This window comes from Aotus nancymaae, unplaced genomic scaffold, assembly GCF_030222135.1.
Source record: "Aotus nancymaae isolate 86718 unplaced genomic scaffold, 86718_ANA_hifiasm-v0.15.2.pri h1tg000048l, whole genome shotgun sequence".
In the NCBI taxonomy this organism is placed as follows: Eukaryota; Metazoa; Chordata; class Mammalia; order Primates; family Aotidae; genus Aotus; species Aotus nancymaae.
In genome coordinates this window covers 2,384,393-2,410,662 of record NW_026988462.1, presented here as the reverse complement: position 1 = coordinate 2,410,662, position 26,270 = coordinate 2,384,393, and the positions used below count along the sequence as shown (strand labels likewise).

The following is a 26,270-nucleotide window of genomic DNA, read 5'->3' as shown; positions in this document are numbered from 1 at the left end:
TTGTACTACAGCCTGGGCAACAAGAGTGAAACTCCATCTGAAAAAAAAATAAAAAGTACAGAATGTGTTTTTCTTCTATTGTATTTAGATTGTTCGCCATTTAGAACTGAAGAGAAGGCTTGGGGAGGCCATTAGACTTTTTTTTTCCTTCCTTATCACAGCAGTTCCATCAGCAATGTCATGAACCTCTAACCAAGACCCCTCAAGCCATCCAATTTCTGCCAGCACTTAAGTGCTTTTCATACTCCTGATGAGACATGATACTCGTCCCTCAACAAAGATTTATTGAATGTCTGCTATGTTTAATGCACCATGGTGGAGCCTGGGGAAGATGCCTACACTCTACCTGATGTCCTTAATGAGCTCACAGGCCAGCTTCGGGCAGACATTCTAGCAAGCACCAGAGTCCAGGGTGACAGTAACCAGAGAGAGGCACAAAGCAGGTGAAAGAAAGGAACCCTTCCTGGACGACTCAGCATCTGAGCAATTCTCAAAAGTGCTAGTGGTAAAGGGCATTCCAGGCAGACGGGTCCCTTCATAGAACTGACTGTAGCTTGGGTTGCCTGACACAGATGAGAAGGGTTAGGCTTTTCCTTCCTCTCCTCCCACATGAAATAACGGGAAAGAAGCATGATCGAAAGATTTAGTTTGGAGTAGGATAAAAGTGCTAAGAAAAAAAAAAAAGAGAGAAAGTATGACAGGGGGGTTTCAAATCTCCTTAATGGATGAGAGACCACAGATCAGCCTTGAAGAAGGCTTGGTGGCCTCATAGCTTATTTCTGATTTTTAGTGAACAATCTAAATAGTGAACAATCCTTTGCAATTAAGGGAACCACAGAATCCTTACTCTCCTAATTAGTTACCCCTAGGGAATAAAATCATACTTCTGTATTGCCTAATTTTTAAACAATTAATCATGTACTGATTCTGTAATATTTTAAATAAACTTTACAACAGCTTGATTTTATTAAAAGGAATCTTTACATCAGTAGGGAGGGGCACTATGGGGTATTTTCCCCTACCTACAACAACCACCCACAGGGACAGGCACGATGGAAAGGGACTTAGACCCTGGACGCTGGGTAGCAAACTGATGAGAAACACGGGAGAAGTTGCAGTCAACAAGGTGGGGACAGGCCAGCTAGGGACACATGTGGCTGAGGGAGAGCAGGGAGGCAAACCATCTGCAGCTGAGTGGGGTGAGATCATCTTCTACTCAACCAGGCTGGAAAGGACTAAGAAGGGAAATCTGAGGCAGACAAAACAAAGCAGGAAGCCTCCTTAGAGAAGGACCCACACTCAGCTTTTTAACCTGGCCTCGAAGTGAATGGGGGAGCACAGGACCAAAAGGAGCTGTGAGAACTGCCCATTAGAATCTGCCCTTGTGGGGGCCCGGGGTGGCTGCTGAGGGCGCCTCGAGAACCCCAAGGTCAGGCAGCTTTTCAAGCAGCAGACCCGCCAGGGAGACCCAGGATCTGCCACTCCAGAAAAACTGCCTTCAGGCTAGTCAGAAACCGAAGATGCCAACAAAGGAAAAATGGCACCTATAGAAAAGCACTTGAGTAGAGCCAAGAGGACATGTTTCTAGGACACCCTCACTGATTTCTAGGCAGTGGAACTATCCTGTAGGACACTCCAATGGTGGATGCATGTCACTATACATTTGTCAAAACCCGCAGGACGAACACCACCAAGGGTGAGCTCCAGTGTCAATGACGGACTCGGGTGATGATAACGTGTCAATGCAGGCTCATCAGCCATGACAAACACGGCACTCTGGAGCAGGATGCAGACACTAGGGGAGGTCCCGTGGGTGCTGGAGCCAAGGGGGATGGGAAATCTCTGCACCTTACACTCAATTTTGTTGTGCTCTAAACTGTTCTAAAACAATAAAATCTACTTTAAAAAATAAATAAATGACAATCAGCGCGGTAAACTGAGCCCCACAGATACCCTGGGGGGTGGGTGAGAACTGGATGGGCACTTGGCAACTTTGGGCCCTGCTGAGGAAATGAACTAATCTAGGGTGAAGGAGATCCCAGAAGCCGAGGGCCCAATGTCATCACACGTGTTCTTGTGCAAACTCTCTGTGGGGAGCACAAGCAGCAGGGCCCAGAGACTTCGGGAGCTCCTCTGAGTTTTCTCAGAGGTACTGGGAGAGGTGGGAGACCACATCTGCCAAAGAGAAAGGAAAGGTAAAGACGCAGCCAAGGTGGGTCAGGTCCGTCATGAAAATAAATGAAGCCTTCATCCCTCCTCTAGGTAACGACAAAGCAGCTCAAGGATTCCAGGCACCCAAGAGGCCTCCTTCGGCCTTTTTCCACTTCTGTTCTGAGCATCACTCAAATTCAAAGAGAACATCCTGGCCTATCCCTCAGTGATGCTGCACAGAAACTGGGAAGGATGGGACAGACGACTCTGCTGCCAATGCCCAGTGGCCTAGGGAAAGGAGGAGGAACACAGAAGGATCCCGCTGCAGGCTGACGAGAAGGAAAGCCCGATGCAGTACAAAAGGAGTTTCTGAGGCTGAAAAAAGGCAAGAAAAAGGAGGACCAGGAGGTTTGGCACAGTGGCTCATGCCTGAAATACTAGCACTTTCAGAGGTGAAAGTGGGCAGACCACCTGAGGTCGGGAATTCGAGACTAGCCTAGCCAACATGGTAAACCTCGCCTCTACTAAAAATACAAAAATTAGCTAAGTGTGGTGGCAGGTGCCTGTAAGCTCGGCTACTCAGGAGGCTGAAGCAGGAGAATCACTTGAATGTGCATGGTGGAAGCTGCAGTGAGCCAAGATCACACCACTGCACTTCCAGCCTGGGTGATGGGCAACAGAGCAAGACTCCATCTCAAAAAAACAAAAAAAAAAAAGGAAGAGGAGAAAGGTGATGAAGATGAGGAGAAGGGGGAGGAAGATGATGATGATAAGTTGGTTCTGGTGCAGGTTTTTTCTTGTCAATAAAGCATTTAAGCCTCCCATATGCAACTGACTCCCCTTAAAGAAAAAAGCTGAAATATAAGGCTGTGCAAAAACAGTAACAAACATCCTCATTATTCCTGGTAGCCCCCCAAAGAGTCCACACTTCCCAAAGACATTTAATACCTACTGCTCTTTACAGAACTTACTTTAAAACAGGAGATTTTACTTTACCCTGGCCACACACTCAGCTTTTTAACCTGGCCTCGAAGTGAACGGGAGAGCAGAGGACCGAAAGGAGCTATGAGAACTGCCCATTAGAATCTGCCCTTGTGGGAGCCCAGGGTGGCTGCTGAAGGTGCCTTGAGAACCCCAAGGTCAGGCAGCTAAATTACCTCTGACTAAAACCGCAACAACACAGGCGCTCCAATGTAACCTGCCAGGTTGGTCTCATGGTCTTCCAGGCCTCCAGGTTATCTAAAACACTACGCCTCACAGATTAAAGCAACTAAAAGCAAATCACCTACATAAACTCCAAACTCCCTTTCCCAATTAAATCTGGCATTTTAGGCCAGCGTCAGTGGCTCATGCTTGTAATTCCAGTACTTTGGGAGGCCAAGGCAGGAAGACTGCTTGAGGTCAAAAGGTGGAGACCAGCCTGAGCAAGGTGAAACTCCATCTCTACAAAAATAAAAAAAACAAACTAAAAAACTGGCATTTTAGAATGCCTAAGTCATCCAAATATTAAAGAAAACTGTTAGGCCAAGTGTGGTGGCTCACGCTTGTAATGCCAGCACTTTGAGAGGCTGAAGCAGGCAGATCACCTGAGATCACGAGCTCAAGACCAGTTTGACCAACATGGTGAAACCCCATCTCTATTAAAAATGCAAAAATTAGCTAGGTGTGGTGGCATACCCTGTAATCACAGCTACGCCGGAGGCTGAGGTGCAAGAATTGCTTGAACCTGGGAGGTGGATGTTGCAATGAGCCAAGATCATGCCACCGCACTCCCACCTGGACGGCAAAGCAAGACTCCACCTCAATAAAAAAAAAAAGAAAGAAAATTGCTTTAAGGACACGATCACCCAAAATATCCCAACCCTAACTCTGCTTTTATCTTTTCTTATTACACTTGATTGATATAATGCGTAACACTTATAACCTAGCTTCCATCATAGCTGACTACAAATCCTGCTCTTTACAGTGAACGCTCAGGTCATGCCATCCGTTTCTCCACATGTCTAAATATGCCCTGCCTTCCGTGCAGCACACACGACTCTATTGCTGGATAACCACATTTAAAACTCACTCTCAACACAAAACTCCTGAGTGGTTTTAACCAATTAAAAACATCCCACACAGCTGGGTGCAGTGGTTCACGCCTGTATTCCTAGCACTTCGGGAGGCCAAGGTGGGCAGATCACGAGGTCAGAAGTTCGAGACCAGTCTGGCCAAAATACTGAAACCCCGTCTCTACTAAAAACACAAAAAATTAGCCAGGCGTGGTGGCGTGTGCCTGTAACCCCAGCTATTCGGGAGGCTGAGGCAGGAAAAGCACGTGAACCTAGGAGGTAGAAGTTGCAGTGAGCTGAGATAGCGCCATTGCACTCGTCTCAAAAAAATAAAATAAAAAATAAAAACATCCTACACATATTAGCCTGTCTTATGTAAATGTCTACCTTTCTCTAGATAAAGTCTTTTATTAGCATATACTTGATGATGTGCCTTGCTAAGAAACTCACTCTCACACTCAGGACCCCCACTTCAGGAAGAACTCATCTCTTTCTTCCCTGGGGAACTCAGTCGCATGGCCTGGATTCCCCAGCAGGGTAGGCAGGGAATGAGGCCTGGCCAGGACCCCACTCCTCCTGCCACAGGGATCAGTCCAGGGTTAGGGACACCACCTGTGCTAGGACCCTCAGCACTTTCCTAAGAACTTGTGCTAGAGCTACTGAAGAAGAGGTGCTCTTTGTTCCCCAGGATCACATCAGAAAGACTGGGTGCTTCTGGCGGCCACCTTTATCATCGGCTGGGGGACACTTGCCTAAGTAACCCCTCACGTTCCACTGCACTGGAAGCCAAACCCACTGTAGCCCTTTCCCTGCTGTGAGCAGAATGAATCTCCCCTTTTGCTTTTTGCTTATAAACTAGTTGGGGTTGTTGTTCTTTTGCCTACAATTGGAAAAAAAAAAAAAAAAAAAAGCAACACTGTAACACAATGAGTATGTACCCCAATGATGAATATCAAGACCAGCAGGGTCATGCCAGCCGCCCTGGCCACACCAAACCGGGGGAGTGGTTAAAGCACCACCACTGGAGGCCCAGAATCACCAACCCCGTTTTAAAATGAAGGTCTGCTTGGTTTAACTCACCTAGAGGCTTCTACCTGATTTTTGCAGGTGCAACCAAAGACCGAGGCTGTTTAAACAGCCTTAAATTCTGCTATGCAACTCACTGGAAAACCACTTTATGACCCACTTCGGAAGTGACCGCCACTAAACTGGACAAGAGATACAGGGTCAAAACGAAGTATATATTAGGTATGTGGAGCTCAGGCACATAATTTGTCTAACAACTTCGTTAAAAGAAACTCCTGTCATCTAAGAAATTACAAGCTACTCTTGACGTACAGATGACCAGCTGACACACTGTTCCCACTGATGATCAGCCACCTGCAGCACCCCACACCCCGTCCACCCACCCCGTCCATCCACCTGGGCTAGTGCTATTGCCGTGGGGACACTCTGGGACTCACATTCAGAGCAGAGCTCGTGCTGCCTAGCAGGTAAAGCTAGGTGGTGCAGCCAGGTGTGAGGTCTGGGATCCTCCCTCTTCAATCACCCTCTGTATAATGATCACAGCCTTCCCATGCTGCTAGCAAGAATGACCTAATTAATCAGTCTTCCACCAGCTCCAGACCCATGTTTCTAACTGCCTGTTCATTTCCTTCGCCTACAGTCCACTGATCTGAAATAGAATTCCTTATCTACATACGATCTTCGTCTTCTATGCCAGTCATCAGCCCCACCAACCTGGGTGTGCAGGGTGTGTTAATGCACCCCAGGGCACCTCCCTCCCTCCACCACCATCATCACTGAAGCCTGCTCCCCTGGCACCTACAGCTCCCTCCCTCAAATCCCTCCTCCTCCCCACGCAGCCACTGAAGCGGCGGTTCAGTCTGGCATCAGCTCTCACCTGGGCTACAGCAATGGTCTCCTAGCTGGTGGACCAGCCTCCTTCCTTTCCAGCCTAACTGCCAAACTGTCAACACCCAAAATGGGTCTCATTCCGCCGCTTCAAATTTCCCAAAAATGTCACATCACCTAATAGGCTAAAGCCCAAACCACTCAGCATGGCCCCGTGGGCGATAATAACAAGATAATCTGGGACCAGATATTTCAGGTGCAGAGATGATCTGGTCCCGGACTACCTTCTTCAATACCATGTCTCTCATTCTCCTTCCTTCCCCCTTAAGTCCAGCAAAATTGGATTCCTTGTACTTTTCCAAACCCACTGTGCTAGTTAAAGACACCATAGTTTTGAACATTCTGATCTGTCTGGATGCCCTTTGCCTTTAAAAGAAATTCTTCTATAACAGAGCTCAGCCAGCATTTCCTTTATTAATCTTCAGCCGGCTACGTCTAGATATTTTATTACTCCCTCCTCTGTGCTACTTCTAAGTCTTTTACTTCCATAAATGCATTTTTCCCAAAGAAATGTATGTGACACACGTGCCTCTGCTACTGGGCCATAAGCTCCCTGAAGACGGAGCTCTTAGTCATCTAACCCCAACGCCAGCACTGTACCAGACGCATGACAGATCCCTCTTCAACTCTAAACACCATCTCCTATGCTTTATATTGGCTGATACAGTACTTACTAGATATCTATTCAGATAAACACACATCTTTCTTCCCATAATTATGAAGGACTACCGCTTTTATGAACTATTAGGAATACTTTCCCAGTGTCCAGCCGAGCAATTTTGACAGGTGAAATCCTGTTTTCATGGGAACTACCGAACACACTAGAGGGGGTGCAGCAAAGAGGAATGCGGTAAACACCAGAGCCATACAACACTAGGAAGGCACTAACAACAGAGGAGGAGGGGTACTGCAGGGCACAGCCAGGCCTGGCACAGCCCCAAAGACCAAAGGCAAAAGAAAGCAGCAAGGAGGTCAGGCGCGGTGGCTCATGCCTGTAATCCCAGCACTTCGGGAGGCCAAGGAGGGTGGATCACTTGAGGTCAGGAGTTCGAGACCAGCCTGGCCAATACGGTGAAATTCCATCTCTACTGAAAATACAAAAATTAGCCGGGCGTGATGGCACACACCTTTAATCCTAACCCAGAAACCCGCACCCAGAAACACAGAGAAAACTCCTCCAACTCTCTTATGCCAACTAGCTTCCTGCCTTCAGAACCAGGAACTTAACGCTTGAGATTATACTTTACATAGACTTTGGAGTGAAAGGCTTTTCTAGCCTAGCCTCACAACTTAACCATGGTTTCAAAACTCACTTCTATACGAAAACATGCTAGGTGACTAACCAACAAACTTACGAGTAAAATCTGGAAGGCACTTGGGAACAGTCCATGTATTTTAAACTTTATTTCTGACAACTGAAAAGCTGCACTTCTTTTTGTAGCAAACAATGGTGACCACAAAAGTAAATCATCATAAAAATATTAATATATCCCTGATATGGTTTGGCTGTGTCCCCACCCAAATCGCATCTCGAATTGTAGCTCCCATAATCCCCACATGTTGTGGGAGGGACCTGGTGGGAGGTAACTGAATCATGCGGGAGGGTGTTTCCCATGCTGTTCTCATGACAGTGAGACTTAAGAGATCTGACAGTTTTATAAAGGGCAGTTCCCCTGCACATGCTCTGTTGCCTGCCGACATGTGAGATGTGACTTTGCTCCTCCTTCACCTTCCGCCAGGACTGTGAGGCCTCCCCAGCCATGTGGAACGATGAGTCCCTTACATCTCTTTTAAAAAAAAAAAATTACCCAGTCTCAGGTATTTCTTCATAGCAGTATGAAAATGGACTCATACAATCCTTTACTAGTTTCTGTCATGCTATTAGTTAAATGGCCACAGAGTCTACACTTACATACCATTTTTGCTAAAATATCAAAGATCTTTGTAACACAAAGTCTGGCAACACTCCCTCTTTTTCTTCAAGTGTACTTCCAAATGGTTTCCATTTCTCACAAAAGTTAAATCACTGAAGACACCAATTATACCATAAAGAAAAATTTGAAAATATGAACAAAGAGAAAAGGCAAACGAGTTCTAGCAAAATTCAGGAACACTAACTTCTCATATCTCACATAACTCAAAGAAAAAAAAAAAAGCCAGGCACTGTGGCACGCACCTGTAGTTCCAGCTTTCACGTCTACTCAAGGCCGAGGCAGGAGAATCACTTGACCCAGGAGTTCAAGTCCTGACTGGGCAACATAGTGAACTCCCATCTTTGGAAAAGCAGTAATAATAGAAAGGCAGTAGTAAAGGTCCATGTCCCTTATCCAAACATTCAAAATCCAAGAGTCTCTGAAAACCGACAGTTTTTCTAACTGCTCTGGAAGTGAGATCCAAACTAATCGGAAAACTGTTGGCAGTAAATCCTGAAATGATGTGCAGCTACTCACATACTTGGTGCCAACAGGCAAACACCTCCTCCCTCGACGCTCCAGTCCTCTCATGGGGCGCTGGGCACAGCCAAGCATCCGCTCTTCAACGCTATTGCTCACTATTGCCCCTAACCCACTTGTGCATCTTGCACAGGATGAAAACTTTATACAAAGAATGTATTACTTCAATGACGACTGCCCTGCCAAGACACTATGATGCTGCTGAAAAGCAGACTGGTCCTATTTTGAGGTAAATGTTCATTCAGAGCAGTAATTTTAAGTCATAATATCTGCACTTACCCGGCAAATCTCCTTCTCATCTGAAACTTTTAATTAAATGAACAGACTGAAAAGAAACACATGCACAATATAAGAGCTACATTAAACTAGACTATTTACCATATATTTATAAAAGAATCATCTAAAGGACAATTAAAAACAATTCTGGCCAGGCACAGTGGCTCACGCCTATAATCCCAGCACTTTGGGAAGCCAAGGCGGGCGGATCATCTGAGGTCAGGAGTTCAAGACCAGCCTGACCAACATGGTGAAACCCTGTCTCTACTAAAAACACAGAACAATTAGCTGGGCATGGTGGCACATGCCTGTGGTCCCAGCTACTCGGGAGGCTGAGGCAGAATTGCTTGAACACGGGAGACAGAGGTTGCAATGAGCTGAAATTGTACCATTGCACTCCAGCCTGGGAGACAGAGCAAGACTCCATTTCAAAAAAAAAAAAACCAGAATTCAGTCAGGCAGATTTCTAGCTGTTTGTCCTCCTCAGGTACCCACAGTCACTTCAAAGTTACCCAGAGCCTAGACACAGCCAGGACAGTGGTTCTGCTGTCTTGAGTGAATGTTCTCTCTCATGGAGCATATGTGTGGGCCCCAGTCTGCAGGCGGTGACCCCTGTTTAGAATACAACTGGGCAAGGGATAAGGCGCCCAGCATGAGTGTAAGTGAAACACCACAGTGTGGGTATTCTCACTTAGCAACCTAGGCAAAGCAATTAACTACATAAAACTCATTAAATAACACATTGCTTTCCAATAGCATTGCCAGGGGTGGGAGGAGGAGAGTCATTTTGTTCTTTCTCCAAAGGCAAAAGAAAGCAGCAAAGAGGTCAGGTGCGGTGGCTCACGTCTGTGAACCAAGCACTTTGGGAGGCCAAAGTGGGTGGATCACTTGAGGTCAGGAGTTCGAGACCAGTCTGGCCAACACGGTGAAACTCCTTCTCTACTGAAAATACAAAAATTGGTTTGGCATGATGGCATGCACCTGTAATCCTGGCTACTGGGGAGGCTGAGGCATGAGAATCACTTGAACCTGGGAGACAGAGGTTGCAATGAGCCAAGATCATGTCACTGCACTCCAGCTGGGGCAACAGATCGAGACTGTGTTTAAAAAAAAATAAGAAGAAAGCAGCAAGGGTATTCTTTCTAACCAGCAGAGCCAAACAAGTATATATTTCTGGCTGGCACTCCTCTGTCCTAAAGATGGGGCATGGCTAGTCAGGTGCAGTGGTTCACACCTGTAATCTCAGCACTTTGGGAGGCTGAGGCAGGCAGATCACCTAAGGTCAGGAGCTCAAGACCAGCCTGGCCAACATGGTAAAGCCCTGTCTCTACTAAAAATATAAAAAGTAGCCAGACATGGTGGCACATGCCTGTAATCCCAGCTGCTCTGGAGGCTGAAGCAGAAGAATTGCTTAAACCCGGGAGGTGGAGGCTGCAGTGAGCTGAGATCACACCGTTGCACTCCAGCCTGGGCGACAAGAGTGACACTCCATCTCAAAAGAAAAAAACGATGGGGCACGCCTTATATTAAAGGAGGCACAGAAATCAGTTAAGACAATAAAACCATCATCATGAAAACCATATGGAAATGTGGTATGATGCTTATGACACAATTCTGAATGAGAAACAATATAAAAAGTGTACCTACATTATGACTGCAATTACTTAAAGATAAGAGTGCACGCAGACAACCGGCAAATAAAATAGGAAGAGCTACATATTCGAGTAGTGGGATTATAGATGCTTTTGCTTTAAAAATAATTTAACAGAGATGGAGTAAAGATATTTTTCCAGATGAAGGGTTCCCATTTTTGTATAATCTTCAACCCTCCATTTCACATGATTCTTTTGTAGACCATGCACAGACAGCAGGGCCAGGATAGGAAATGGGGCTCACAGACCACAGTCGATAAGCAACTGGCTGTTCCGCTGGTTTTCAAAGGGAAACTTACGATCAGAAGTCCTCCAACAGAAAGGACCAGAATTACTGCTACTCTGATACAAAATGACAAACTCAAATATAACCATTTTTGGAGAATTTCAAAAACACCCTCGTTTGATTGCAATAGCTAATATTAAGAAATCATCTATGTAACAGGCCATGTAAAGAGTACTAAGGTTTTTATCATTTTAAAAAGGCTTCCAATAGTTTATCATCTTAAGTAACTTTTCACTCCAACCATTTTTCAGGATGCTCAGGGTAAACCCTTCCTCTTGGAAATACAAAGAGAAAAAAATCATTTCTGACCAGAAGTGCTACAGCACACGTTTCTTTTAGGTTGCTGACTGATGAAGTCATTTGACAATTAAGAGAAGGTCCAGGAGCGGGGTTCACGCCTGTAATCCCAGCACTTTGGGAGGCTAAGGCAGGTAGATCAGGAGGTCAGGAGTTTGAGACCAGCCTGACCAACATGGTGAAACCCGTCTCTACTAAAAATACAAAAATTAGCCGGGTGTGGTGGCATGCGCCTGTAATCCCAGCTACTCAAGAGGCAGGAGAATCGCTTGAACCTGAAAGGCAGAGGTTGCAGTGAGCCAAGATCATGCCATTGCACTCCAGCCTGGGTGACAGAGCGCAATTCCATCTCAAAAAAAAAAAAAAATTAACTGGGCATGGTGGTGCATCCCTGTAATCCCAGCTACTTGGGAGGCTGTGGTAGGAGAAACTCTTGAACCCAGGAGGCGGAAGTTCCTGGGAAGTTCCTGCAGTGAGCTGAGGTCGTGCCACTACACTCCAACCTGGGCGACAGAGCAAGACTCCATCTCAGAAAAAAAAAAAAAAAAAAGAGAGAGAAGAGAAAATAACACACTTTATATGAACACACATGCATGCACGGTAACGTCCATATATTTGAGGGTTGGGGAGCTTCTCAAGCCTTCTCAGGCCTCCCAAGAAACCATTTGCTCCACATACACAGTAATGCATCCTAGAGGAAGGAACCTGGGATGCCACTTGAAGAACTAGTTTTCAACCGAAGTTGTCTAAACTATGTGATCACTGTAAACGATGACCTCCTCATGCCTCCAGGAAAATGAAATTCCATCCCACAGCATCCAAGGCTGGCACCGATGGCCCCAGGTCAATTTGGGAGTGTGTACCCAGAATACTGATGCTAATACTGGCACACTTCAATCCCATCTTCCATATTTATTCCTCAGAGATAAACCCAGGCAGGCGGTGGACTGAGGCCAGGAAATGCAAGCAGTTTCACTTCACAGAAGCTCGTCTTTTCTTGCAGAAGACAACACAGGGAAAGGCATTCTGAATGACACAAGCCGTTTTAGAAAGACTTCAGAGTCTTCATTAACAAAGGGAAAAAAGAGCCTGAATCTCTGTAACTCCCCTTCCTGACATGGTCAATCCCCTAAGCCTGTATAATGTGCTGTTTACCCTTGTAATTGAAAAAGCCATATAAAACACTTTCCAATTCCTCATGTAATGAATTGTAACAAGCCTCAGAAAAACTACAATGCACTTAAAACCAAAAGCAAAGCAAAAAAACCCCAAAACCCTCAAATAAGAAAGTCTGGTAAAATCAAAGTCTAACCAATTCCATTACACCCTAATAACAGACGACATTATTAAAATAAACGGGGGGGAGGGGGATAACAGAGAAACAGAGATCACTTCTGAATCAAAAGTCAAATCAACTATACATAAAAGCCAACATCCCAAACACTGAAAACTCTACTGCTATGAAATACTTTTTCCCATTCTGAAATATATGTATAGTATTATCTTTAGTTAAATACAACAGCCACCGAGAAAAGAAAATCAGTTTTGACCAAAGATGGTCTGTTCAGTGGGAAAAACATGGGGGTTGGGGGGGCAGGCCCTCCTCACCCCTGCGGCATCCCAGCACTTCAAGCTAAGAGGAGCTGGACAGATGATACAGACCTTGCCCAGGGGCTTCCCCTTACAAGGGCTCCCTGGGCAAAGGAAGGCTTTGGGTGCTCAGTCTGGGAATCCTGCAGTGGCTGAGCAAGGGAGGGGATAGGTTCAAAGGCCCAGGAATAGGCGTTGAGCTTTGGAGGACCAAAGGAAGCTGAGCCCATCCAAGGGAGAGGGGCTGAAGAGCAGAGAGGAGGAAGCTGGGTACTAACAAAGGCCCTGAGTTTTAGGCTGGCGTTTACATTTGATCAGGAAGTCACAAGCAGTGAGCAAGGCCACACTTAAGAAAGGTTATCCTGGCAAATTTGAGAATTATCAGGTTCAGGGCATTTGTTCCAGTTTGGGGTTTTCCAAAAGGACTACTGCACCCCAGGTCTGAGAGATGCATTCCTTATGAAATAAGGTTCCAAGCAGCGCACAGTAGCACAAGCTTGTAATCCTAGCTACTTGAGAGGCAGAGGCAGGAGGATTGCTTGCAGCCAAGAGTTCGAGTCCAGCCTTGGCAACGTAGTGAGATTCCCAGCTCCAAAAATAAAAATAAGGTTCCAAGGTCAAAACGACATGGAACACGCATCCTCTGTCCAACAGGTTTATAAATACATGCTAAAATAGTAAAGGCTCTAATGAGTCTTATAAAAGTCCATTTAGTTCCCAAAGTTAGATCAGTGGCTCCAATGTCAGTCTTTGGAAATATAAGCCATAAGCTGCAAGCACTGATTTTGGCTTGTCCTGCTTTTCAAATGGGCAAGGCTACCATGTGCTTCACTAGAGTGGGGAGCAATGGGGATATAGGATTCTAATCCTCCAGTGAATAGTTCTCAAAGCGTTGTCCTCGAGGCGGCAGTACACCAGGACACTTGTTCAAAATGCAAACTCCCTCTGAGATGCCCAGAATGAGAAACTCCAGGGCAGTGGGGCAGAGCCCACAGTCTGCATTTTATCAGCCCCTTCAGGTGACCGTGATTGGTCTTATATTCGCTTACAGGGCTGGGCACAGTGACTCATGCCTGTAATCCCAGCACTTTGGAAGGTTGAGGCAGGCGGATCACATGAGATCAGGAGTTTGAGACCAGCCTGGCCAACAGGGCAAAACACTGTCTCTACTAAAAACACAAAAATTAGCCAGGCATGGTGGTAGGTGCCTGTAATCCCAGCTACTTGGGTGGCTAAGGCAGCAGAATCACTTGGAACCTAGCAGGCAGAGGTGGCAGTGAGCCAAGATCGTGCCACTGCACTCCAGCCTGGGCAACAGAGCAAGACTCCATCTCAAAAACAAAAAATTAATATTCGATTAGAGGGTACTTTTTGAGTTACTTCTTCACCATCCAAAACACCACAATCTGGGCAATACCTGAAAGGCAGTGAACAGAAGCCAGTCAGCAGCTCTATGTCCACCCTAAGGAGGTGGGGCCTCAGAACTCAGTACAGAGAATGGAGATAAAGGAACAGGAAAAGCATCTTAAAAGTCCAAGTCCCCGTCCACCACACCCACAATCCTAAATTCCAGGAAGCCAGTTAAAAATAATCCAGGAACAAGTTTCCCAATCAGGAGGTGTGTGCAGGCAGCACAGCACGGCCCGGTGGGCTGAGGGGCCAGGGTTCCCTCTGCTCTAGCACAAGGCGGTGGGCATGGGGGTGGCAGCCAAGGCCAGCTACCTCCTCTCATGCAGACAACTGCCACCAAGAAGACCCAGAACCCTCGGGCACAGGACCTCGATCACCCACATTGCCAGCTGCCCACCCCACTGCGCCATGCACCCTGCCAGCCAGAGGCACGCCTGGCTCAGGACCTACCCACAACAAAATGGAATGGTTTTTTTTTCCTCAAAAAAAAAAAAAAAAAAAGAAGAAGAATGAAACATGAACACCACTCTAAAGGTTAAAAAAATAAATAAATAAATAAAAATGCCAAAAACACCCCCGTTCACAGCCCTGAACTGGGCTGATTTCAGGGAGGTCGGAGGGACAGTGTGAGGGTCAGGGAAGCAGAGCTGTGTTGGGGATGTGGTGGAGGGAACCTGACACGCCAGGGAGCGGGCAGTCGGGAGGAAGGAGGGAAAAGAACACACATGCCAGCCTCACAGTCGGGGCTTCCACCCCAGTTATGCTGTTTTCTCTCCAAGGCCTTGGGCAGGTTTCATAAGCCTCAGTTTTCTCACCTGTAAAACTAGTCTGACAGCCGCTCCCTCAGCAGAGACCCTGATGGTTCATCAAGGGGCCCGGCCCTCACTGAGGAAAACTCAATAAAAGCAGTCCCCTTCCTACAAGGCATCCCACGAAAGGCAAGAAATTCCAAGATGTTTATTTTCTAGACTGACATAAATGCAGCCACGCCACAGGCTCAGTTACTCCTTCCACCTACCCACAGCAAGCAAGAGGGAGGTGGGCAGAAGAAGAAATCTCTGCTGCAGAACTGCTGGAGAAGTGAGGCTCTGGCTCACCAGCTCCTTCTGTGTGAATTACCTCTCAAGAAATATTTGGTGCCAGGCAACTGCATCACACACACTAAAGGAACACTCAAACAATACCTTTCTTCATCCGGAGTTCAGGTGGCAGGTAACAACTTTGAAGTCACCACACTAAACACAAAGTTCAATAAACTATCCCTAAAATCACTGCTGGCTAAGGCTCAGCCTCCAAGTTCCGGACTGTTTTTCATTTCTACTCAGTGGTTCATTGCTGTAAAATTCTACCCAAGAGCCGGGCGTGGTGGCTCATGCCTGTAATCCTAGCACTTTGGGAGGCCGAGGTGGGTGGATCACGAGGTCAAGAGATCGAGACCATCCTGGTCAACATGGTGAAACCCCGTCTCTACTAAAAATACAAAAAATTAGCTGGGCATGGTGGCGCGTGTCTGTAATCCCAGCTACTCAGGAGGCTGAGGCAGGAGAATTGCCTGAACCCAGGAGGCGGAGGTTGCGGTGAGCCGAGATTGCGCCATTGCACTCCAGCCTGGGTAACAAGAGCGAAACTCCGTCTCAAAAAAAAAAAATCTACCCAAGAAAAAAAGAAGTCACTTGAAGGCAATACACCAAAGAGCAGTTTTCCCTGCTTAGATATACACATACACACCCTTCAAGTCCCCCATCCATTAACACGCTATGGATTTATGGCCAGCACTGTGCAGTACTCCCAGAGCGCAGAAAACCACTGAGTCACATGCAATCAACTAACACATGGCAACTGGGACAGCCACACAGCACCCCGTGCCATCTCACAGGCTTTTCGGCATCTGCGGCACATGTGTAACCCAGTCCTGCGCCGACCACCATGAAACATACAGCCAGACGGACGCCACCTCCGCCCTCCCAAGAAGCATATACTCAATTCTGGATCAGGGGTTGGAACCCCAAATCATCATAAACTTAAGCGTTTCTCCAAAGAGATCCCATGAGGCTCCCTTGACATGGTTCTATGCCCACAGGATCTTGGGACCAAAAAAATTAGAGAAACAAGAAGTGCAGGTTCTCAGTTCAAGCTGGGGGGGCGGAGCCACTGACCAGTAGAGAGATGGAAAAATAAGCAGACATATATACTGCTGTTCATTTACAGAGAGAAAATAAGAGGCGAAATCTCATGAGGAAGGAAAGGAACAGAGGCTCCAAGTCCTTGCCCGCCGCCCTGGCTCAGCAGTAGGTCCTGACCCTTGCAATTTCTTCATCTGCCTGGCTCTGTCTTTACTCACCTATAAACCGAAGAACAACGACTTGGAGGTCACACAACAAACAGCAACTAGTTGGGTCAATCCTGAAATCCCACTAAAATCATAAATCTAAAAACCACCACAAAATCTCAGAAGCTGGAAAGTAGGCAGTGGTTGAAAAAAAAGGTGGGGGGGAAGTGTAGAGGAAGACAACTCTAAACCAGAGGTGTAAAAAGCAGAGAACTCTTTTTTTGAGACAGAGTCTCAGCTCACCGCAACCTCTGCCTACCGGGTTCAAGCAATTCTGCTGCCTCAGCCTTCTGAGTAGCTAGGATTACAGGCATGAACCAGCATGCCCGGCTAATTTTTGTATTTTTAGTAGAGACGGGGTTTCACCATGTTGGCCAGGCTGGTCTTGAGCTCCTGACCTCAGGTGATCCTTCCACCTTGGCCTCCCAAAGTGCTGGGATTACAGGCGTGAGCCACCGCGCCTGGCCAGCAGAGAACCAACTTAACTCACAGTGCTCGACCCCCAGCTCTCAGGAACTGGCTGCACCAGGTCCCTCTGCCGGGGGAAGGAGTGAACAAGGCAGAGACTGAAAATCAGCTACGGAAGTGGGTAGACAGCCAGATGGCCTGCCCCACATCTCGCAGCCAGGCTCCAGAAGTCAAGAAAATGATGGAAAACATATTCTTTGCAAAGGAAGGAAAAATTGAGGGCACATGGACCAGGCCGCAACAGACACAGCCAAGAGCAGAGGCAGCATACTTAAAAACAGTGAATGACACCAGGCACGATGGCTCACACCTGTAATCCCAACACTTTGGGAAGCCGAGGCAGGCAGATCACCTGAGGTCAAGATGTTCAAGACCAGCCTGGCCAACACGGTGAAACTCCACTACTAAAAATACAAAAATTAGCCAGGCGTGGTAGCAGTTACCTGTATTCCCAGCTACTCAGGAGGCTGAGGCAGAAGAATCACTTGAACCCAAGAGGCAGAGGTTGCAGTGAGCCAGTATCTTGCTACTGTACTCCAGCCTCGGTGACAAAGCAAGACTTCATCTCAAAACAAAAAGGCTGGGCACAGTGGCTCACGCCTGTAATCCCAGCACTTTGGGAAACCAAGGTGGGCAGATCACCTGAGGTCAGAAGTTTGAGACCAGCCTGACTAACATGGTGAAACCCCATCTCTACTAAAAAATATAAAATTCGCAGGGCATGGTGGCGGACACCTGTAATCCCAGCGGGTGAATTCTGCTGAGGCAGAAGAATCGCTTGAACCCGGGAGGTAGAGGTTGCAGTGAGCCAAGATCACACCATTGCTCTCCAGCCTGGGCAACAGAGCAAGATCCCATCTCAAAAAAAAAAAAAGAAAAAAAGAAAGAAAAGAAAACAAAGACCAAACCCAAACCCAGGGCCAGGCACCACTGCTCACACCTGCGATCCCAGCACTTTGGGAGGCCAAGGTGAGAGGACTGCTTGAGGCCAGGAGTTCAAGAACAGCCTCAGCAATAGGGAGACACCATCTCTACAAAACATAAAAATTAGCCAAGCATAGTAATGCATACCTATAGTCCCAACTACTTGAGGGGTTGAGGTGGGAGGATCATTTGAGGCCAGGAAGTCGAGGCTGCAGTGAGCTATGACTGCACCACAGCACTCCAGCCTAGGCAACAAAGTGAGACCCTCTCTCTCAAAAAAAGAAACAAACAAACAAAAAAAAAAACAAAGGGAAAAAATGGGACCCTGGAGGAACAGAATCATGCTGAGGAGAGAAGGCAGTATTTCAACTGAAACAAGAGGTGGACACCACTATAATAAAAGAACACTCAGAGAACCAAAGAGCTCTTAGAATTTAAAAAACAAGAACAGAAATGAAATACTCACTGGAAAGACTGGAAAAGTTAAGATAATCGCCCAGAAAGCCAAGAAAAGAAGAAATCGGAAAACAGCTCTTAAAAAGAGTATTTTAGTTTGAGACCAGCCTGGCCAACATGGTGAAACCCTGTCTCTACTAAAAATACAAAAATTAGCTGGGTGTGTTGGTGTGCGCCTGTAATCACAGCTACTCAGGAGGCTGAGGCAGGAGAATCGCTTGAACCCAGGAGGTAGAGGTTGCAGTGAGCTGAGATCGCGCCACTGTGCTCCAGCCTGGGCGACAGAGTAAGACTCTGTCTCAAAAAAATCAACAAAAAGACCTGAGTCGCCCAACAGAAAGGGCCCAACCATGTATCTGTCACGAGAAACAAAAACCGCCCCATGCCAAGACACATCATTGTGAAACTTCAGAACACAAGGAAGAAGTTCAGACTCCACGAGGTCCAGGAAGAACAGCACAGCCTGCGCGCACAGATGCTGGTGCTGGCGGGGCCTCCATCTTCCACAGCACCACTAGAAGTTAAACATGGTAGAGAAACACCTTTAAAATTCTGGAGGAAATGTGTGTCCACCCTGCAATTTTATACCATGCCAAAATAGCGACTGAGGGAGAAGGAAAAAAGAATGAAATTTTTGAAAAGCCTGTGTCCTATGTTGCCTGTTCACAGAAATAGCACACTATATGCCCCACCAACACCATGGCATAAACCAAGAAAGATGAAGACTGGACACACACACAAAACACAAGACATTCAACAGAAGAGAGCAGCAGAAGGTACCCAGGGGACGAGGGCAAAGGAAAACCAGAGGATGGGGCAGCACATGGAGCATGGAAGCCCGGGATGAAACGCACAGCCCGTCAGGGCCATCAAACTTCCTAAGACAAGGCTGCAGCAGCTGAAGAGTGCCAGGTTGAATGAGCTGTTAAGTATTACCAAAAGGAAAAAATTCCAAAAAAAGATCTGAGTAGGAACGATGATTGAGTAAGTCCATCCATGTACACACTGCATTCTGACCTCACTGGAGTTACGACATCTCTCTGCTGGGAGAGGGGACTCCGTGTGAGGAAAAGAGGCAAGCGGAAGAGAAGTAAATCCTCATCCACAGGGTCCAAAGTCTATTGCCAATGCCTGAAACCAGAGGGGAGAAAAAAAAAAAAACACAAACAGGCAGCAGTTTTTTTTTTTGCTGTTGAGATGGAGTTTCACTCTGTCACCCAGGCTGGAGTGCAGTGGCACTATCTCAGCTCACCGCAACCTCCGCCTCCCAGGTTCACAGAATTCTTGTGACTCAGGCTCCCAAGTGGCTGGGATTATAGGCATCTTGCCACCACACCCAACTAATTTTTTGTATTTTTAGTAGAGATGGAGTTTTACCATGTTGGCCAGGCTGGTCTTAAACTCCTGACCTCAAGTGATCCGCCCGCCTCGGCCTCCCGACATGCTGGGATTACAGGCATGAGCCACCTCATCTGGTCAATTTTTTTAATGTTCCTCATAAACTAAGGAGTAACAAAAACAAACATCAACTAAGAGAGATCAAAGGGGCTGCCTGTGGGGAATAAGAAATGGTGGGGAATAAGAAATGGAGGGAAATGGAAGCAACTGTTATCTCTCCCAGCCAACCTTACAAAACTACTCATAAGACATTTTTAAATAGAAATGAAATAAAATCCTAAGAAATTAAAAACAAAACAAAGGATGTGGACCTGTAACAGTTCTTTCAAACAGGAGGGCCTAGAATTCTCTTAAAAAAACAGGAAGAGACTTAATAGGAAGATAAACCCCAGCTACGTATTTGGTAAGCATTAAAACTTGAAAAGTTCCCACAATGTATTCAGATACCAACAGGGTGCAGAACAGTTTCTTTTGCTGACAAAGAACCCTCAAGAAACACACTGGAAGGTCTCTAGAGGCAACAGCGTTGTTCCCTGGGTGCACAAAAAGTGACTGGTAACCACCAATTTGGGATGTTTCATGGTTTGTACCACGCAAAGGCGTATCTCAGTTTATTTCCCCCAATTTAAACCTTACAAACCAGGGAGTCATTTAGGATTAAGAAACTCCATAGTCATTGTCAGAAGGCAGTGTTTTTTTTCTTTTTCCCAAAGCATTTGGCACACAGATTTTTTATAATTTCCACTGCAAAAACATGAATGATGGGAAATGACTGATACACACTGGTCGGACGACAGTGGCTGATTCTATGCAGCGAGACATGGACAACACAGAGTGCAACTTCTGTTTCCTGCACTCTCGCCAGCCACAAGATTCCATTAGTGATAATCAGCTGAGCTAAGGCACTGAAAAATAAAAACCCACAGAAAGGTGGGTTGGGTGCGGTCCACTTCCTGCAGGTAAGGAGCTTCCAACAAGGGCAGTTCTGAATCACCGGAGGCAATCGCCCAAATAGAGCTAAGTGGCACATTTCTCAGGAGACCACAGATGCCTGGACTCCGGCTTTAGAGTGTGTGTAACTTTGTAGCACACTAGAAAGCAGCAGTGACCATCGACAGGCTCCTCCCCTCAGCAACTGCTCACCCTGCCTCTAGCACCAGGATCCTCAAAAAACACTGAACAAGATGAACCTCCACCTGCACATGAGGCAGCTCAGCTCCACGCATCAGAATGTAGCTCCGAGAAGACCACCCATCAGTAAGAGGGTGGGAAAGCAACGATGCCAGCGCCTCTTGCCCGTAACTGCTCCTCGCAGGGCCACTCTGCTCCATTGGCAAGTTAGAAAATCCAGTCTGACTAATGCCTACTTGAAGGTCACTTGGTTCTACGTGAAATGCTATTGCGAACACTCCCAGATCTGAGACTGCACTCCTCCAAAAATTTGGGTTTTTCTCATTTTAAAAAACTTTGTGACTATCCTCCCCCTTAAAAAAGAACACTTTCAAGCAAAACAAATTCTTACCATTGTTACATTTTGGTGACACAGGAGAATAGGGAACATGGAGTACTGAAAATAGGTTTTTGGGTTTTTTTGTTTTGAAACTTACATAGGCAACTAACAGTAACAAACAGTAACAGTAACTGAGTACTTGCCTTATTCTCTTTAGCATTGATCAGCAAAAAGGATCACAGAGCAAGGGGAGTAATGAGATACTATAGAATGTTCACCAAGATTTCAAGTCACCAAGTTGAGTGAACCCTAAAAAAAATCCACCTAGGCTGTCCTACTGACATGGGGGCCTTCCACACATATTCCTGGGCCTCCTCTCCTCTGAAGTGCTGCAATGCCTTCTAAAGGGGCACCCAGCACTCCCCACACCAAAGAAGGCAGAAGCCCCAAAGAACAGGAGCTCATCTGCTAAAAAATGTGCCATGCTTCCTGCTGCCTAGAGACACAAGGCCTCCCCCAGGTCCACAGGCACCCCACTGCCTCTTCAGCTCTAGGACCGACCAAGCCTACCAGAAGCCATGTCATGCTTTCCAACAATGTGCCTTTGCTCACTGTGTCCTCAGTCACTACAACCTTCTTAGGGCACTTGCCCCAAAGCAGGCAACAGACTTCTTGAGGACAGAGATGGACTGAGGCTCTGAACCCTGCCTCTCATGGCTCCTGGCACCTCTGCAGGCTCCCCTGTGCCGTCCAATGCTGTCAATTTCCAGAGCACACTCCACAGTTCAGCAAGTCCCCAACGTCTCAAATGTCCTGACTGTACACACACTGTGACACACCAACCTTCCCCCAGAGTGCGATGGTAACAGGGTAACTAGGCAGGCATCTCCCAAGGAAGGAATGGAAAAGAACCAGTGGAAACGTGACACTAACAAGAAAAAAAAGTACAAGAGCACTTAAGCCACAATTCAGTGCAGCTGTCCTGTGTTTGCCTTCATTTCCCAGACTCCCAGAGCACACAGGCTTCCCTGGGGTGAGCAGAGCACTTGAGAAAAGCTCCCCATGATCCCAAACTGGCCATTAGACACCCTTCTCACTATACTGATGCAAGGGGCATTCATTCTCAGCAAAGGTCTATTTATCCAAGCAGCAAGATAAACAGAAGGGGAACGAGGTGGCAGGATGATGTTAACAAGGAGAAACTTCAGGTTTTTAAGCTATTCCCCTAAATTATCTGTATTTTCAAATATGAAAGTATGTTAAAACTTCAAAATATGGTAAATTAACCAGGCCCTGCAATATGCAATACACGTGACATATATAATTCAGTTATTTTTCAAACTGTGGGTCATGAACCAGCGGCCTGTGAACTCAATCTAGTGTTGGAAGCAGCTCCTTTTTAAAATATATCGTAACAGCACATCACAAGCACAGGTTGAGCATCCCTGATCCAACATGATCCAAAATAGGAAACTTTTTGAGTGCCAACATGATGCTCACAGGAAATGTTCACTGGAGAACTTCCGATTTCAGATGTTCAACCAGTAAGTACATAATGCAAATGTTCCAAAATTTGAAACACTTGTGGTCCCAAGCATTTTGGATGAGGAATACTCAACCTGTAGTAAGGATTAGTACTATCTCCTGAAACTTGTTGTTGGAGCTGATGTAAAATATATTTCTTACATGGTTCATGGCCCAGAAAAGTTGAAAACTGATAAAATTCTGTAACAGAAATGTGCAAACCAAAATCTCATTGTTAAATCACAATTTCTGCAAACTCAAAGTCCCTCAGTATTCCCACCTCCATCCAAAGCTTTTCTTTTAATCTCAATTGAGTGAAACAACAAATGTTCAATGAAGGAAAGAGTACGTATAGCCACAAATCAGCCTGATTTCTCTATGTTTATTCACCGTTACTACATTTACTCAGTTTATAATTTCTATTTTTTTACCTCTACTAAAATATAAAACTGGGGTTTAGGGGGAAAAAAAGGAAAGGCTTTGGCAACTTTCATTAACATTGATTTAAAATGGTAACCTCATTCAGATCTACGTCCTTCAACCCCTCCTCTAGGACCTGGCACACGAAAGTTCAATAAGGACTGCTGATTGAATAAATAAATTTCTCATTTCTTTGGCCAATCCAACTTGTAATGAGATAAACTTTAATGTTTGCAAAAGTAACCATCAAACAGTAAAACTGCATGGTGAGTAGGAGTATGATCTTGGAGTCAGGAAAGACCAAGTTTCCAATCACAAATTGTCACATAATGTATGATTTCACCTTGGTCAGTTCAGTTTCTCCCTTGGTCTCCACATCTACAAAATGGTGTAATAATATCTCCGTCTCAACAGTACCAGTAAGAATTGAGAGGCATAAAAATGACTTGCAAAACACTGAAAAATGGTGTACATACTAATATGGTTGGTTGTTATTTTTCAAGCGTCTTTGCCTGGGCCACCTGAATTCACTCTGCTGTCTTTCTAAGCCAACTCTTTACAAGCCCTGGTCAGGAGACAAGAAAAAAGGGAGGGCTATGAGGCCTATCAGGGCAAGCCACCGAAGAGATAGGGACTTCTCTCCTCCCATTTTAGCAGACCACGGTTAAAAGTGGGAGTGCTTTTAATTTAATCTTCAACAACTCTTAGGGAAGCCTCCCAGGGCAGCAGCAACTGCTAATCTGAAGTAGAAAATAAATGTGCTTGTTTTTCTTTTCTAGGGGTGGGGAATGTTCTTCCCCAAATGACAGTTACCAGTCTGTAGATGTACTTAGGTACAGGAATGACTGACTGGCAGAAGCCAGCTTTCCTACCTCTGAAACTGCAGAACCGTAACGGCTGAAAATCTGGTCATCTTTTCTGAGAAACACTTAACATCTTTCATACTGAGAAAGCAAAATAAAAACAGTTCCCAAGCAACACAACCTAGCAGATACATAATAGTTGAGAGGCAAAGTTATTAAGGAAATTTATCTTCTTTTCCCAAGATTTAAGAACTCTGACCCACTCTTTAAAAAAAAAAGTGAGGACAAAAATGAAAAAGTGAGATACTAGATATCACCTGGTAACCATATGATACTGACTTCACAACACCAGCCAAAGGGGCTTTAGTGCCTTTTTAAATTGATTCGCTTTCCACAAAGGCCAAGTAACCTAGTAAGTGAGGCATCTGTGCTAGATTCCAACCTAATGAACACGGTATAAATGTCAATCTAAAGGAAATACTGATAAAACCTTTTTTTTTTTAATCCTTACACGAGTCCTTCTTGCTCAACTGGTAAGAAATTCTTTTTTTCACCCAGTTCACTCTGACCTACACACACCTCTAAACTCATACCAAAGTGGCTTTAGGAAATACCAAGAAACCACATCTGATTGTTACCTAGCAGTCAGCAGTTTAGGTTTGACTGCATTAACGTTAAATTCAACCCTCCTTAAATGAATCAACAAAATAATATTCTTCAAGCATCTTCCCAGCCACACTCTTCAGATACTATCACTCCTAAAAACCATACAAACAGACACACACGCGCACACACACACACACACACACACACGGACTAAAATTCTAGCTGCCATTAAACTGGTAACTTTGGGTTCCTATTTTTCCAGAATTCAAACCTTAACAGTGAAATCCAGTTTTCTCTTTACGGTTTCAAAAACAGAAGGAAGAGAAGCTGATCTCATTGGAAGAGGCGGGCAGACCCAGAACCAGTCCTCAGGTCTGGGCACGGGGCTTCTCAGCCCTCAAGACACAGGGAAGGAGCCTGCGTCTGTACATCAACCAATAATCTACTTGGATGCTTTTGGTTTTCTTCAAACACTTCACGTTCACTCACTTAGCTAAACAGGGAGAGCAAAACTTTCATGACATACCCTAAGTGTATCCTAAGATTTCAATCCCAAACATTTTGCCACCATTTCTGAGCCTACAAACTTGACAAGAGTTAGCCAAGGACGGTGGTTTCGTTTGTCAAAGGGCTAAAAGCAGTCCCCAAAGGCAACAAAAACAACAAAAAACACCCTTTAACGTATTCAGGTACATTTGAAATTCATCTCCTCTGCCATCCCCCAAAAAGTAACTGGTAGGCCAAGATGTCACCAAGTACCAAAGGAGAGGTTTACTGGGCGAAGAACTCCTATAAATGCAACCAAGTCTCAAAGTGAAAGTATAAGGGCCCGGGGCCGGGACCGGGACCCTGGTGCGCGGCTGTCCGGGGGATTCCTCCTTCCAGAAGGTTTGCAGCTCGCACTTTCCCCCGGTCCGCAGGCGCACGGGGGCTCAGGGAAAAGCCACCGCAACTGAAACTGGCGGTTACACCTTCCACCACTCCGTCCTGCCTCCTCCGCCCGGGCCCGGACAAGTCCAGGCGCGCTCCCCATCCCCGCCCTGCCCAGGTCTCCCGCCCGCCCGGGGGTGGAGGACGAGCCCGGGGGGCGCGTCCTGGGGCCTCCGTCAACCCGGCCCGCTCGCAGGGCCCGGGAACCCAGCGGGGCCTCCAAGGGCATCGCTCCGCCTCACTTCTCCCGGGGACAGGGCCGCTCGGGCCTGCAGCTCCGGAAGAGTGTTGCGGCACGGGGAGGGCGAGCGCCCGCACCCCCACATCCGGACCCAGGCCGCGGTCCCCAAGGCCCTTGCACGCACACGGCGGAGCCGGCAGGGACGCCAGGGGCTCGGACTCGGACCCCCAGCCGAGCTGGGAGCGCTGAGAGCCAGGCTCCGGCGCGACCCTGGCCGGCTGAGCGTGGGGGGGCTGTGGGGACGCCGCCAAGTTGCAGCTTCCGCCCCGGCCCGGCCACGCATCCCGGCCCCGCGGCCCGCGCCCGCCTACCTGCATGCCGGGCAGGCCGGACTGCACTGGGGAGTGAGCCATGGCGCTCGGGACCTCTACTTCCTGGGACGGGACGGCCGGGCCGCGGCGATCCGCGCGGGCAGCGAGGCCCGCGGGCCGCGCGCAGCCCTCGGGCGGCGGGGCCAGCCGGAGCCCGAGGCCGCCCCAGCCCCGGCGGGTCCCGGCCGGGCTGCGGGGCTCAGCGGCGAGCGGCTGACTGCGTCTCCATGCACGGCGCCGGGGAGGGACTGCGGGGGGCGCGGGGCCTCGCGCGAACTGCCGCCGTCGCCGCCGCCGCCGCTCGGCTGGAGCCGGGCCTGGGCCCGC

General features: G+C 47.0%; 1 protein-coding gene and 1 pseudogene across 3 annotated transcripts in view; both read right to left on the bottom strand.

Moving 5' to 3' along the window:
- STK24 (serine/threonine kinase 24) overlaps window positions 1-26,025 on the bottom strand; it is a 130,593-nt gene extending 104,568 nt beyond the window's left edge. For 2 of the 3 annotated variants that reach the window (XM_012458638.1, XM_064362216.1), the window contains exon 1: window positions 24,733-24,813. In XM_012458638.1, the coding sequence (XP_012314061.1) occupies window positions 24,733-24,798 (66 nt within the window). In that variant the 5' untranslated portion in view covers window positions 24,799-24,813. Of the gene's footprint in view, window positions 1-24,732; window positions 24,814-25,943 lie in introns of those variants that run through there. The other variant, XM_012458639.2, reaches the window with a different exon arrangement.
- On the bottom strand, window positions 1,111-5,024 carry LOC135268959 (uncharacterized; annotated as a pseudogene).
- Window positions 26,026-26,270: the final 245 nt, after the last annotated feature.